At 39.3% G+C, this 16,324-nt stretch overlaps 2 protein-coding genes across 3 annotated transcripts; both read left to right on the forward strand.

Annotated features, from left to right (window-relative positions):
* The first annotated feature begins 2,292 nt into the window (after positions 1-2,292).
* rnf183 (ring finger protein 183) lies at positions 2,293-8,468 on the forward strand. Of its 2 annotated transcripts, none has more exons than XM_061776476.1 (2): positions 2,293-2,441; positions 6,287-8,468. In XM_061776476.1, exon 2 carries the CDS (start codon positions 6,312-6,314, stop codon positions 7,230-7,232), a length of 921 nt encoding a protein of 306 aa, XP_061632460.1. In that variant the 5' UTR covers positions 2,293-2,441; positions 6,287-6,311; the 3' UTR covers positions 7,233-8,468. The 2 variants fall into 2 exon arrangements, with proteins under 2 accessions (XP_061632460.1, XP_061632461.1); XM_061776477.1 differs by having other exon boundaries at positions 2,294-2,441; positions 6,268-8,468.
* Positions 8,469-11,223: 2,755 nt separating this feature from the next.
* On the forward strand, positions 11,224-16,278 carry LOC133479967 (uncharacterized). Its single transcript, XM_061777544.1, has 2 exons — positions 11,224-12,601; positions 14,161-16,278. The coding sequence occupies exons 1-2, from the start codon at positions 12,026-12,028 to the stop codon at positions 14,209-14,211; spliced, it is 627 nt and encodes a 208-aa protein (XP_061633528.1). The 5' UTR covers positions 11,224-12,025; the 3' UTR covers positions 14,212-16,278.
* The last annotated feature ends 46 nt before the right edge of the window (positions 16,279-16,324 follow it).

Here is a 16,324-nt window from a genome sequence, read left to right on the forward strand (position 1 = left end):
TAAAGACTCATCAAGCTGGTGTGACGCGAAGGTATGGTGTGTGCCCACCTTGAGTTGTATCGCGCATGACGCTACTGTATGCAACCTGCTGACATCCATCACATCGATCAGCCAATGGAGGTCAAGGACCTGCTGGAGCTACACAGTATATAGTACAACTTTATGATACATTACTCATAAAAAGTAAAGGATATTGGGCTAAAATTTCCAAGCACGTCCATCTGTATGCCTTTCTGTGACTCTTCCGGTCTCTGTGGCAATCTCCTGATGACATTGTACTGTAATCTCAGTGGTTAGAATGTAGTTGGAATATATATCCATCCCATCCATTTTCTGTACCGCTTATCCTCACAAGGGTCGCGGGCGTCCTGGAGCCTATCCCAGCTGTCTTCGGGCGAACCGGTCGCCAGCCAATCGCAGCACCCATAGAACCAAGCAACCATTCGCACTCACATTCACACCTATGGGCAATTTAGAGTCTTCAATCAACCTACCAGGCATGTTTTTGGGATGTGGGAGGAAACCGGAGTACCCGGAGAAAACCCATGCAGGAGAACATGCAAACTCTACGCAGGCGGCGCCGGGATTTGAACCCCGGTCCTCAGAACTGTGAGGCAGATGTGCTAACCAGTCGTACACCGTGCTGGAATATATATAATAAAAAATATTTTAAAAATAAAAAAAATAAACTACGATATAACAATTTAATAATAAATATGAATAATGATGGCGGCACGGTGGACGACTTGTTAGAGCGTCAGCCTCACAGTCCTGAGGACGCGGGTTCAATCCCCGGCCCCGCCTGTGTGGAGTTTGCATGTTCTCCCCGTGCCTACGTGGGTTTTCTCCGGGCACTCCGGTTTCCTCCCACATCCCAAAAACATGCATTAATTGGAGAGTCTAAATTGCCCGTAGGTGTGAATGTGAGTGCGAATGGTTGTTTGTTTGTATGTGCCCTGCGATTGGCTGGCAACCAGTTCTGGGTGTACCCCGCCTCCTGCCCGATGACAGCTGGGATAGGCTCCAGCACGCCCGCGACCCTAGTGAGGAGAAGCGGCTCAGAAAATGGATGGATGGATGGAAGAATAATGATAGTGGGAGTGGTTAAAATGAGATGCTTGCAATGCTATGAAAATATTGTATTTAATCATAATATAATTCCACATAAAAGTTGTTAAATGAGATGGTAATCTGTAAAGGTCAAATCACGGCAACTGGACTCTTCTTGCTTGATGAATTTCTGTTTATTTTCCCCTTGTTTCCAAAAACAAGATGACTTATTATGCTACTAGGCTAATCAGAATCAGAATCTTTATTTCGCCATGTATGTCAAAAACACACAAGGAGTTTGTCTGCGGTAGTTAGAGCCGCTCTAGTATGACAACAGACACTCAATTGACAGAGAATATTTTTGAGACATAAAGACATTGAGAAAAACAGTCACTGAGCAATAATAGGTTGCTAGTAATCTGGTAATGCCAGTACAATTTATTATTATTATTTTGACAATTGTGCAAAAAGATGCAGCGTTCTCTTGCAATGAGAGCAGTTTGAATGACTAATAGAGCAATAGTCCTGTGCAATGACCATTGTGCAAAGAGCGCTGAGACTTCAAGAAATGTATGCAGTTTAAAGTGACAAAGTCTATTGTGCAAATGTTGCAGATATTACTCAGTCGATTGTGCAAATGGTACAGATGCCACTCAGGCACATGAGTGGCCGGTATTGGTCAACAACAATACAACAATGATATATCTAATTTTAAAATGACATGCATGTGATGCAATCATTCATTTGTAAGTAAAAACAAAATTTTGAAAATATGCGTGGGTGCCATTTTTTATTTTAAAAAAAGTAATTAAAAATAGCGACATTTAACAAATATTTTTTAAATTAAAAACGAGATTCATGACATGCCATAATTTATTTTAAATAAAGAAAAAATAAAAAAATATATATAAAAAAGAAAAAAATATATATATTCAGTAGAACACTGATATTGCTTTTATGGCATAACATTAACAGTGGCCATTGCGAGGCTTCAAACGGGATGTTCTCAGAGGGAAGTGGCCACTCACTGTGCTTCCATTGTCACAGCAATTCAGATTTAAGAGACTGGAGTAGTCACAGAAAGGCATACAAGTGGATGTTCTTGGAAATTTAATTGTGGTTAGTGTGCATGTTGAAAAGTGTTAAGCCAGGTCATTTTCCTCTTGCAGAAACGTACACACACAGCAGAGCAGGTCCAACTGGTCCGACCAGAGGCGGCTGCCAGGCGGGCAAGAGGTGGGGGTGTGCCTCACTCGAACAGGCGCTGATGTGTCACAGTGAGAAAACAAGACACAACAGCGAGACTTGGAATGAGAGAGAAGGCTAGCTTAGCCCAGTTTTACGACTTCAGGTGCACCCATGGAACCGCTGCTGATCTGAGACCTCTACAGGTGTGTTTGGATTTCATTTTAATTTATTACAGTGTTGGAAAAAAAAATTCAAATACTTGGTTACTGTGCTTGAGTAGATTTTTCAGGTATCTGTATCTTACGTATTTGTTTTACTTTTACTCCTTATATTTGATTACATATTTGCACTAGCTTCTGGCATCCCAAAAATCCTCTGGATAATCTGACAAAAATAAAATTAAGGTATATTTTTTTCACTTAGCAAAAGTACTAATTTGACATTTCTTGTTTAGTCAATTCATGTTAGCAAAGGTTTGGAAACACATTTTGATAGTGTGTCCAATAATTAACTTAACTTCCTTCTCAGTACAAGCACTATGCAGGTTAATAAAAGAGGGAAATGGTTATGTGCAGAGAATGTTTTTCCCCCATTGTGCCAGGTTATCAAAATAGGTGTATGGTTAATGGTAAAATTTCATTTTAACTTATTACTTTTGTACATTCTGTGCTTTTTTTTTTTTTTTGGTGACGGCGTAGATTCAGTACTTCTTCGTTTGCACATTTGGAGTTATACTCAAATACAGAGTGTGAGTACTGTTGCCAGCTCACTTTTTTGCACACTGTCTTTTCTCCCTCTGTGCACAAAAGATCCATTTCGGATTTTAGTACAACCAGAATTTTTAATTCCAAGTAAGAATATGGAATTTCAGAGCTTTGGACTTGTACACTGATGTCAAAATGAGCACACTGATTCAAAGAATCAGTAAACTGTTTCACTTCCAAGATGTTGTTTTTCCTCAAAGAAAGTAATGTAAAGTGAATTAATACAGGCTGAAGTACAAAGGCTGTATAATAAAACGAAATGAAACTACAAGTTTAAAAATTTCGTATCTCGATTATAGCAAGCGAAATGATTATGTGATCAGTATGATCATGATTCGCTATTGAGAGAGGCATGAATCCATGAGGCACACTCGTTTAATGAAAGACAAAGTAATAATTCTCCAAATCCATCCATCCATTTTCTGAGCCTCTTCTCCACACTAGGGTCGCGGGCGTGCTGGAGCCTATCCCAGCTATCATCGGGCAGGAGGTGGGGTACACCCTGAACTGGTTTCCAGCCAATCACAGGGCACATACAAACCATTCACACTCACATGCACACCTACGGGCAATTTAGAGTTGTCAATTAACCTACCATGCATGTTTTTGGGATGTGGGAGGAAACCGGAGCGCCCGGAGAAAACCCACGCAGGCACGGGGAGAACATGCAAACTCCGCACAGGCGGGCCGTGGATTGAACCCCGGTCCTCAGAACTGTGAGGCAGACGCTCTAACCAGTCAACCACCGTGCCGCCTAATTCTCCAAATATTGTCAAAAATATTAGAATAAAAAATCAGAAGGATCGGAAAATAAAACCAAATAGAAAAAAAAACAAGATTTAAATGAAAAATACACAAACATGAAAAGAAAAAAATAAAATATTAGAAAGTGATACAAAAATGACAAAAACATTGAATAAAAAATACACCAACATTAGAAAATAATCTAAAGATATCACAATTAGAAAAAGAAAACAAATGTCTGACAAAATAAATCACAAATGTTAGAAAACAACACAGTGCAAACAAAATTAGACATGAATATTAGATGATAAAGCAAAGATTAAACCCCAAAATACAAATAAATAAGAAAATACACAAAAATACAAAGGTATTTGTTGAAAAATACACAAATATTAGAAAACAATACAAAATGAGTATATATTACATACAAATATTGAAATATTTCAACCAAGTATACTAAAGTACTTGTTGAAAAATACACAAAAATCTGATAATGATTATTAGCAAATAATAAAAAATAAAAAAATAAAAAGGAAAACTACAAAAACAGATGAAAAATAAAAAAATATGAGACGGAAACACAGTGAAAAAAATATCTCTTAGTCTAATGAGGATAAGCGGTACAGAAAATGGATGGATGACTTCTCCCAGGTTACGTAACATGTGCATTTGACCTGAAGATCACTTTCTTTGATGGCCCAGTGTTGCACTGATGAATCAGGATAAGTGCTGAGTGCAATAGTAGACTGCCCTCCATATATCAAAATTGGAGTCAAACCTCGAGTTAGGCCACTATTCATCTGAAGAAAGATATTCATTTTCTCTGTTCATTCCTGACCTTAACTCCTAAAATGGAGTTAGCCCATTATAGTTCGCAGAAGCTCAATCTTAGTTCCCTCTTTGCCATCACTAGTCCCTGGTATGTGGGCATATTTTTATTAATGATTTGAAAATCACATTCAACCTATATTTAATTGAATACACTACAAAGACAAGATATTTAATGTTCAAACTGATAAACTTTATTGTTTTAGCAAATAATCATTAACTTAGAATTTTATGGCTGCAACACGTTCCAAAAAAGCTGGGACAGGTGGCAAAAAAGACGGAGAAAGTTGAGGAATGGTCATCAAAGTTATGGACGCAAAGTTCAGCATCTTTGGTGGTATGGGGCTGTTAGTGCCAAAGGCATGGGTAACTTACACATCTGTGAAGGCACCATTAATGCTGAAAGGTACATACAGGTTTTGGATAAACATATGCTACCATCCAAGCAACGTCTTTTTCATGGATGCCCCTGCTTATTTCAGCAAGACAATGCCAAACCACATTCTGCACGTGTTACAACAGCATGGCTTCGTAGTAAAAGAGTGCGGGTACTAGACTGGCCTGCCTGCAGTCCAGACATGGTTGCCATTGAAAATGTGTGGCGCATTATGAAGCGTAAAATACGACAACGGAGACGTCGGACTGTTGAACAGCTGAAGCTGTACTTCAAGCAATAATGGGAAAGAATTCCACCTACAAAGCTTCAACAATTAGTGTCCTCAGTTCCCAAACGTTTATTGAATGTTGATAAAAGAAAAGGTGATGTAACACAGTGGTAAACATGCCCCTGTCCCAGCTTTTTTGGAACGTGTTGCAGCCATAAAATTAATCATTAATTAGTTAATGATTATTTGCTAAAAAACAATCAATTTTATCAGTTTGAACATTGAATATCTTGTCTTTGTAGTGTATTCAATTAGAGATAGGTTGAACATGATTTTAAAATCATTGTATTCTGTTATTTATGTTTAACACAACGTCCCAACTTCATTGGAATTGGGGTTGTAGAACGTTTGGGCTGAACATGTTCAAGTTACAGTGGATGCAGTGGATTTTGGTGGAGCATAAATCCAGGTTTGGGGTGTAATTTGAAGCACCTTCCACCGCAGGAATGCACTCTGACGTCTGTGTAGTGAAGCCCGGAAAACAAATAGTGCCTATGAGCTGATTAAGAATCAACGTCAGTGCTGAAACAAAATATTCGATCAAATATTGGAAAGGAATATGACAGTACCAGGCCTAAAATATTAGAATTAAAGATAATACAAAACAACTAGACAAAAATATTACACCTAAAATAGAAACATATTAAACAAATATTATAAAATGACAAAAGATTAGCAAATAATACAGTAATACTAGCCCCAACATATAGACAGAAAATTCTAAATAATACAAAAATACCAGACACAATTATTTTGAAAAAGTAGGCATATTAGGCAAATATTATAAAACATTAGAAAATAAATAATATTAGGCCTAAAATATGAGACAAAATTTTGAAATAATACAAAAAAATAGTAGACAAAATTTTTGGAAAATAATACAACCATATTAGGCATAAACCGTTAGGTAGAAAAATATTATATTCATAAAAATATTAGACCAAAAATATTATAAAATACAATAATTTACATTAAAATGGGAAGGAAAAGAGTGTTTTCCTGCTTTGACAGTTGTTGTCATTCAACAGGTTGTGTTGTTGTCCCTAGAAACCTTTGACTGGCAAACATAAAGATGAGCGACGACCGGGAGAGACGGCGGGCCCGTCGTAGCCACAGCCACGACACCCGGCCGCCGCCCAACGTCAAACCCCGCATGAACAACCGACGCCCGCAAAAAGTCAGGAGGTCCAGGAGCACGGACTCTGAAAGGGGGCGGCGTAGAGAGCGCCACTCTGGGGAGCCCAACCAGCAGCAGCACCAGCGTGGCAGGAGCGCTGACACAGGTGAGCTTCACGGGAGGGCCAAACCGCCTGAGGAGAACGACAACGAGGAGCCAGAGTGTGCCATCTGCTTCTGTTCCTACGACAACATCTTCAAGACACCCAAACTGCTGGCCTGCGGGCACACCTTCTGCCTCGAGTGCCTGGCGCGCATCAACGTGAGCGCGCCCAAGCTCAAGACGCTGTCCTGCCCTATATGCCGTGAACTCACTGACATCCCGCATGGCCAGGACCTGCCCCGCCTGGGCAACAACCAAGATATTATCAGCAGGCTCCCGCTTGAGATGCGCCGCGCCAGGTCCATCCGCTTCAAACGCAGCAAAGGCAAGCTCCTCTTGAAGAACCCGGCGCCCAGCAGCCCCGTCAAGGTCGGGGTCCTCAACATGCCGCACAAAAGCCACGAGGCCCAGGTGGCGCCCGCCGATGCTTTGCGCCTCAACGCCATGGAAGGCGACGTGGAGCCGGCCACAGTGGTGGACGTGGGGCGCCCACCCAACAGGGTGCGCGGGCGCATCCGCCGCTTTTTCCGCTCAGACCGCTGCTACTACATCACGGTAGCCTCCGTCATCACCATCACGGTGGCCCTCTTGCTCGTGGGCATCCTGGCCTTTGTCATCATACCCAATGTAACCACCAACCCGAGGCCCCCGCCTGGGAACCAGACGGCACCTCCACCGCCACAGTCAGGGAACGCTTTCACGCCGGGACTGTGACTACCGTTTGCGAAATTCTGGGAATTTTCAAAGTTGGAAACTTTCCATGGGAATTAATAGAAATTTATGGGAATAAATGAGAATTAACCTGGGATATACCAAATTGAAGGTTGGCTATTAATAGGGAACTTTAATATAGTTACATAAATAGATAATCTCATCACTCAAATCCCTTGTATCTCAAATCAATATTCCCAATTGAAATGAACGGAAATACTATTAATCCGTTCAAGCCCCCCTGAAAAACCTTTTTTACTTGTTTTTAATAAAGACACCATTGTATTGTAAAATATAAAAACGCAACAGCTTGTAAAGAAATAAACTGGTTGAAATTTAATTAAGCCAAGTCACACACACACACACACACACACAGTTAATTGGTGTGTTGTGCCTTTAAATGCTGTGGCCTCTGTAGAGTACCTTGTAGTCTCCCTCGCCCTCACAGCAGCTCCAGCAACAGGGTCTTAAGAGGGCTTACCTAAGAGCTCAGTGGACGGTGCCCTCACTTTTTAGGGTTTCGTAATAGCCCAACCACTTTCTTGGGACCCGTACTGACGGCTAATTTACAGCCCCAAAACAAATATTCCTAAAATGCATTCTAAATACGCGTGAAGCGAATGACGTTTACGCGGTGGAAGAGAAGGCATGACTGAACATTCCGTGTGGATGGATGTCAGGAAGCATAGTTCGGGAACCTGAGTGATAAGTTGAAAGATTTGTTCGTAAACCGAAGCGAACTCGAAACTCAAGTCATTGCTTGCAAGTCAAGGCAATAAAAATCGGCTTAGTGATGGCTCGTATCTCCTAAATTGAGATACCACAAGATGGTGGCAAATCACAATATTTGTCTAAATGAAGCTCCTGACTCACTTCAACATAGTTCCTGAGCACTAAGATGACACTTTGGAAAGCATGTCCGACCACAGCTTTCTGATCTCTAATAAGGAGTTGAATGACAAAATTCACATGTAATTTATTTTTTTTTTTATTTCCAAGGATGTCGACTTGAATGTCTTTCCGTCCATTCAGATCCACCGCCGCTCAAGCAAAGTGGAAAAAAAACGCAGATGCACAGATGTCTGCCTTTGACAAAACAAAACAAAATGTCATCATATTTACACGGCTTGAATATTATGTCTTTCCATTTAAGTTCCAATATAATCCCCATGGAAATATACTGGAATTTTTCTACCCTTGTGCAATCCTAACTATGACTCTTTTTTTTTTTTTTTTTTTTTAAATTAATAAACACTAAGCACTGCCGCTTCACTTGTTTGTTGAGGTGAAGAAATGAAGCCAAACGAGGATGGTGGCATTTTTCTAATAAAGGAAGCACAGACCTCAAATGGCACGCAGAGTGTAAAGTTAAACTGTGAAAGCCAAAGATGTTGAAATGCATTGTGACCAACTACAAAGTGTTGTTTATGGAGCAGCTAACTGTACATAGCCGCATGTAAATGTGTAGTTTTATTGTAAATACACTATCTGTCAATATTCCATTACAGCCACCCATAGGAAGGACTTTTCAAGACATTGGCTATTGTGAAATGTAAACCCCCGTTTATCGTGGCTGATACTTGCCAGACCCACTTGCAATAGGTGAAAAGCCGTGATATAGACCGTAAAAACTTTTTATATCTATAAATCTATAAATATATATATCTATATATACACACACATATATATATATATATATATATATATATATATATGTGTGTGTGTGTGTATATATAGATATATATATATATATATGTGTGTGTGTGTGTGTATATATATACACACACGTGTATATATATGTATAAATGTATATATACATATATACACACGTGTATATATGTGTATATATATATATATATATACGTGTATATATATGTATATATACATATATACACGTGTATATATACATATATATTTCTAAATGTGTATATATATGTATATATACATGTGTGTGTGTATATATATGTATGTATATGTATATATGTGCGTGTGTATATATATATATATATATATGTATATAAATATATACATGTATACACGTATATACATGTATACATATATATATATATATATATATATATATATATATATATATATATATATATATATATATATATAGTTGTACCCCTCCCACATGATTTAAACTAGACTCAAAATTAAAAAGACACTAGCTATTGCGTAGCACCTGTTCTTTCACTTACTGTCAGAAAATTGTAGACTATTGTATAACATCACTTTGAGGAAACAAGAAGAGTCGTTCACAGTTCTCCAAACAAGAGGCCGAGCGTGCTTGCTTCCAGTTTGTTTACTGAAAAACTGAAGCATACAGTACAACTAAAGACAATTAAGTTGTACACCAAACACCAAAACGTTCAACCAAACCTTATCATTTTGTATCACGAAAGTCTGCTAGTTGAATGCTAACATACAATATGAAACACCATCGATGGGCTAACTGAAATTAGCATTTACGTTATGGTAATGTAATACCTTCAAACAATTTCAACTTTAACACTCAAAGCAAAAACGCATACAACAAAACTCACACGCTTTCTGCCCCGTGGTAACAGTGTTTATGACTAGAGTTTAGCAGGAGATCTGTCTCTTCTTGCCGTCAATTACACTACATCTCTTCCACTATAGCTCAGTGCTGCCTGGCGTGTTGTGGCACAACACGGTATTACACTGAATGTGAGCAACTCAAAATTTGTACTTGTCTGTATACTATCAAAACCCATAAAAAAATTATTGCTTACAAATCTTCTCTATAGCTGAGGAGTGTGAAAATTTTGAAAATACAAAAATACCAGACCAAAAATTAGGCGAAAAATACTACAAAGACACCAGACTAAAAATACTTGGGAGAAAATGTCCCAAATATTGTAAAGTATTACTAAGATATCAAACCAATACAAACATATTAGAAAACAATACAGAAGTATAAGATACAACACTATTAGAGCCAAAATGTTTGATAAAATACATAAGTTCAGTATGAGAAAAAGAATAGACTTAAAAATACACAATTGAGTGTTGATTTTCAAGGAAATGTTGTGCAATGCCTGTCCTTAATCATGATGTAGATGTCTTTCTAGCACAGGTGATCATTTTAGCCAGTTTTCAGATCTCATTTTGCCAAAGCTAAGCAGGCCAAAATGTAAACGACATGAACAGTACATATACTTGTGTGTAATCCAATGTTTTTTATTGCATAATATGGAATGTGTTGTGTGTGTTATCTGTGCACTACAGTATTTCCTTTTGTAGGTCAACCCGCATGCATGTCTTTGTCTTGTTGTTCTTCTTGAGATGTGAGCATGCCCTCCAGTTTTGTAAACACAACACAAGTCACAAGACTGAATTTCTAGTGGGTTTCTCTCTGTGCTCCCTCGCAGGCAGCCTAACCAGTCCAACAATTGGTTGAGTGACACCTTTATCTGGATTCCCCAACTTTGGGACTTTTGAAAGTAGAGAGACAGAAATCTGAGCTATATATATATATAATATACATATATTATATATAATATATTATATATATTCTATGTATATATATATATATATATATATATATATTAGAGCGTCCGCCTCACAGTTCTGAGGACCCGGGTTCAATCCCCCGGCCCCGACTGTGTGGAGTTTGCATGTTCTGCCCGTGCCTGCGTGGATTTTCTCCGGGCACTCCGGTTTCCTCCCACATCCCAAAAACATGCATGAATTGGAGACTCTAAATTGCCCGTAGACATGACTGTGAGTGCGAATGGTTGTTTGTATGTGCCCTGCGATTGGCTGGCAACCAGTTCAGGGTGTACCCCGCTTCCTGCCCGATGACAGCTGGGATAGGCTCCAGCACGCCCGCGACCCTAGTGTGGAGAAGCGGCTCAGAAAATGGATGGATGGATATATATATTCTATAAATATTATATATATATATATTATATAAATATATTATATATATATATATATATAATATATATATTAGAGCGTCCGCCTCACAGTTCTGAGGACCCGGGTTCAATCCCCCGGCCCCGACTGTGTGGAGTTTGCATGTTCTGCCCGTGCCTGCGTGGATTTTCTCCGGGCACTCCGGTTTCCTCCCACATCCCAAAAACATGCATGAATTGGAGACTCTAAATTGCCCGTAGGCATGACTGTAAGTGCGAATGGTTGTTTGTTTCTATGTGCCCTGTGATTGGCTGGCAACCAGTTCAGGGTGTACCCCGCCTCCTGCCCGATGACTGCTGGGATAGGCTCCAGCATGCCCGCGACCCTAGTGAGGAGAAGCGGCTCAGAAAATGGATGGATGGATATATATTATACCTCTCCCACATGCTTAAAACACATTTAAACTTATCAAAGTACACTTTAAATGCATAGTAAATGTATTTGCACATGCACAAAAAAATCTAAGTCTAGAAAATACCAACCTCAGTCAATACACTGATCCATAGACATACATATATATATATATATATATATATATATATATTGTATATATTTTGAATTCATTTTTGAGTTCATATTAGTTTAAAATTATTATTTAACATGACAGTATATTTACGTCTCTTACATGCTGAAAATAAGGATACAAATGCATATCCCACTTGGGAATTAATTATAGTACTATATTTATAGTGTACGTATTAAAATGACACCCACACCACTCCCAGACCGCGGCAGCAAAAAGGTCAGTTCCCCCTCGCCCCCCGGTCGCCGAGTCCCTGCCTCCTCCTCTATAACCACCGCCGGGGGACAGAGGTTGAACAAGTCAGCCGCTCTTGTGGACGCCGCTGACCGCTATGGCCTCGACTCCCTCCGCCTCGGCCCTCACCTCCGTGCTCCGGTGTCGCGGGACTCTATGGACCAGGAATACGCCAAGCAAGCGGAGCTCTCCCTCGGCTTACGGCCCCGCGCTGGCCGCCGGACCTCGGCCCGACTTCGGCCGCAGAGAGAGCTTTTTGTCGGCGTTCGGACTGGCGGTCCGTTACGACTCATCACTACGGGTGAGCAGCGGGGACCACCGTTTGAGGGATTCGTCAAGAGGCGTGCCGCAGGTGGTCACTCACCCTGCGGCGCCCCGCTGCCCCGAAGCGAGTACCGGGCGGCCTGGAGTAGCTCGTCAACCCGCTGCTGGCGTCGTCGTCACCCGGCTGCTTCGACCGTGTCAAATTAACGTGTTTATTAGGGACGCATGTGAGCATCCGTGTGAGCTTTGGGGAGTCTGCCGTGACGGGGTAGAAGAGACGCCGTCTTTCGTGGAGGCCAGATGGGCGACTTTGAGGAGCACCTGCCGCTCTCTCAAACTTCTGCTAAACCACATTGTGCTACGGAGGCTGGCCGTGCTGTGCGGATGCGACAGGGGGCGCCATCGCAAGGTGACGCGCGACAAGAAATATGAAATCATACCAAAATATGAGAAAATTAATACAAAAAGAAAAAGGACATTACAAGAAAAAATACAGTATTATTACTAATATATTAACTGAAAAATAATACAAAGCAGACAAAAAATACAAAATGAAAAACATATTAATATTGCATTTAATTGTCTTTCGCTTATCCAAGGTCGGGTCGCAGGGGCAGTAGCTTTAGCCCAGACTTCCCTCTCCGCCCAGAAGGCGGAGGGAGGCTACCCCCTCGTCCACCGGGGTGAACCCCAATGTACAGGCGCCGAGCCGGGGGGCAGTAAGTATACCCACACCTGCTTGGCGCCTCTCACCTTGGGCAACTTCAGAGTGGAAGAGAGACCAACCCCTCTCAATAGGACTGGTACCAGAGTCCAAAGCTGTGTGGAGGCGAGCCCCACTATATCTAGTCGAAACTTCTCGACCTCACACACCAGCTTGCGCTCCTTCCCTGCCAGAGAGGTGACGTTCGACGTCCCTAGAGCCAGCTTCTGTAGCCGGGGATCGGATCGCCAAGGTCCCTGCCTTCGGCCACCGCCCAGCTCACACTGCACCCGACCCCTATGGCCCCTCCCACAGGTGGTGAGCCCATGGGAAGTATTAATATTGCAAAAAATATATTAATATTGCTAAAATATTTGACCACAAATAAAAAAAAGATTAGATGTCACTGATATATTTTAAATAATACAAAAAATAGACCATACATATTTGAATATAATATAAAAACTTCAACAAAAAAGGATGGGAAAAGACTATAAAAGAATACTAAACAAAACGAAAAAAATAAAGAAAAATTTGAAACAATAGACAATACTAGACTAAACATATTACACAAAAAATAGTAAAATATTACAAGGTATTACAAAAATATTAGACAAATACAAAAATATTCGATGAAAAAATGTTAGCACATTATTCTGACATTACACCAAAAATAGAAAAAAATAATACACAAATATTAAATGGGGGGGGGGGGGGGGGGAACACAATAGAAAAGAATACAAAAATATTTCAAAGATACAAAGACATTAGAAAGTAATCCAGAAGTATTGCTACTGAGGATAAGCGGTATGGAAAATGAATGAATTTACCAAAAATATTGGATGACAATTACCAAACAACAAAAATATTAGCTAGAAAAAAGATGAGTAATATCAGGAAAATATTGAATGAAAAATATTTGTAAACAATACAAAATATTAGAAGAAAAATATTTAAAAAGAATACAATAAATATAAAAAATTGGCTGAAAAACAACTACTATTAGACAAAAAATATTAGATATCAAATGAAATGATACCATGCAGGTAGTAGTTGATATCTATTTATTTTGTTAACATTTGAGAATTGTTTTACTCTTAAGTGAAATATTTACATAATAACCAAGTAGAATGTACAAATTAGCAAGCATTCAAGCTGTTGTACGCTATAATCAAAAAGTGTATTTAGCAAGGACCATTAATGTATGAAATGTAAATATTTGCATAAAATCTATTTATCTTTTTCATTTATTTGTTTTCTGCCAGATTGAGAGAGATGAGTCCGGACAGAGGATCCCGAAAAACGGATTTGACTAACAGTCCTTGCCCTTGAACTTGAAAGACTGTGACCCCTGTCTTTGTGTATGCGTGTGTGTTTCTGTGTGTGCGCGTGTGTGTAAGTAATTTTACACGAAATGACCTCAACATTAGATCCACCTACAGAACTATTTGGTTATCTTGTGTCCACAGCTGTAACACGTGGTAGTGCGGGTGTACCTAAAAGTGCAACCTTCACTACTTGTATTTTGCACATTTGGACTTCAAACTACAGTATTGAGCAAAAAGGTTTGTGAATTCTGTTGGGGAACGCAGAGAAATACTTGCAACAAGAGGTAACAAAAAAAAAAAAGTCTCTGTCATTGACTGATATGATGATAATGTGTGTGTATGTGTGGAATAAGTGCCTTCAATCTTTAAATCACACTTTAAAAATCATTTTTACAATTGAGCCTCTGAGAACTACAGAGGGCTAACACAATTTTTGTCATTTTGCAGAAGAGTGAGCATTTTATGGATGCAGTTAAGTCTGGGGGATTTGTAAGGCAATGAATTGTGGATACTTGTTTTTTTTTACTGAAATTGTTTTTTTCTTCTTCAGATTTTGGCAATTTGCCAAGTATAATGATTTTGGACTTGGATCGTATTGGTTGCACTTTAACCCACAACTGAGATACGGTCATCATCATTAGTTTCATTGGTCGATAGGTCACTATCAGTATCATCTAGGTTACCTCATAGAAAAGAAATAAACCGGAATGAGAAAAAAAAAAGTTTTGTGCAATAGGGGTCTAACTGCTAGGAGTTGGCACTGTGTTGGATTCTTCCGTTTCATAGATTGGATCCCGGCCCGTATTGTCTAGGTTGCCTGAAAAAAAAAAAGAAACTAACTGGGATTAGAAAAAAGGGTTTGGTGCAATAGTGGGCTAAGTACAAACATGAGTCAACTCTATCAAAATCCATGATGTTGAATAACATTCACTAACAAGCAGATGCGTTGGTTGCCTGCAAAAAAGAACATCTGTCAATATTTCATAAAAGATGATATATGACATTTACTTGTACTGTTGTTGATCCACTGGCAATCAAGCTAAAGCACTACTTACTTTCTGAGTCTTCTATCAAGCTCTGAAACTCACTTTCTGGGAAGTTTTTGCAGGAGTTGAAGCCTGGTTTCATGGCCGCGGCCATCTTGAAAATGGGAGTTGGGACACTGTTGCACTGTTCATTTTCATTGGTTGGATCTCGATCAGTAGCTTCTAGATTCCCTGAAAAAAAAGAAACAAACTGGGATTCGGAAGCTTCAGTGCAACAGTGGTCTAAGTCCGAACAGCTGTCAAAAAACCCAAAAAAAAACAAATTCAGGTATAATAACACGCAAATGCACTGGCACCCAAGCTAAAGTACCACTTACTTTCTGAGTCTTCTGTCAAACGCTGAAACTCACTTTCTGGTGTGGTTTTGCGGGAGGTGAAGCATGGTGTCAAGGGTGTGGACAACTTGGAAATGGGAGTTGGCCCAGTGTTGCCCTGATGAATCAGGAAAAGTGCTGATCCAAAAATCCAAAAATGACTGTCCCCTGTATGTCAAAACTGGAACAAAAACTCGATTTTAACCAGTATTCCTCATTCATTGAAAGTTTAAATGGAGTTAGCCCATTCAAGTTCTCAGTGGTTCAATTGTGTTGCAAATGTTTTGCTGTGATCTTGTAAGTAAGATTCTTGGCACAGCTGGAAAAGACACCATGTAAAAATAGTTGTCACCTGGAATGAATTTGATGCCTGGCAACATGAAGAATGTTTAGAATTTCAATAGTACCCATTAATCACACAATGTGATGTTCAACTGCACTTTTAAGTAATTTCTGCTAATAATAATAATAATAATATAATAATAATAATTATTAATAATATTATATATTGTTTACATTATATTTTTACCTGGTACTCTGCAGTAAAGAAATTACACTTTCTACTATTTGAGGTAATACAGCTTGTTGCAGTGTCACAATTTAATTTACATTTTTTTCAAATTATATATATATTTTTCTAAAGTCTGTAAAGTAACACTGAAAATTCACTTAATTTTTTGGCCCATTATTTTTTAACCCCTAAAATGTAGTTTTAGTTTAGTTATATATATATATATATAT

The sequence above is a fragment of the Phyllopteryx taeniolatus genome, chromosome 6 (genome assembly GCF_024500385.1).
Source record: "Phyllopteryx taeniolatus isolate TA_2022b chromosome 6, UOR_Ptae_1.2, whole genome shotgun sequence".
Classification (NCBI taxonomy): domain Eukaryota; kingdom Metazoa; phylum Chordata; class Actinopteri; order Syngnathiformes; family Syngnathidae; genus Phyllopteryx; species Phyllopteryx taeniolatus.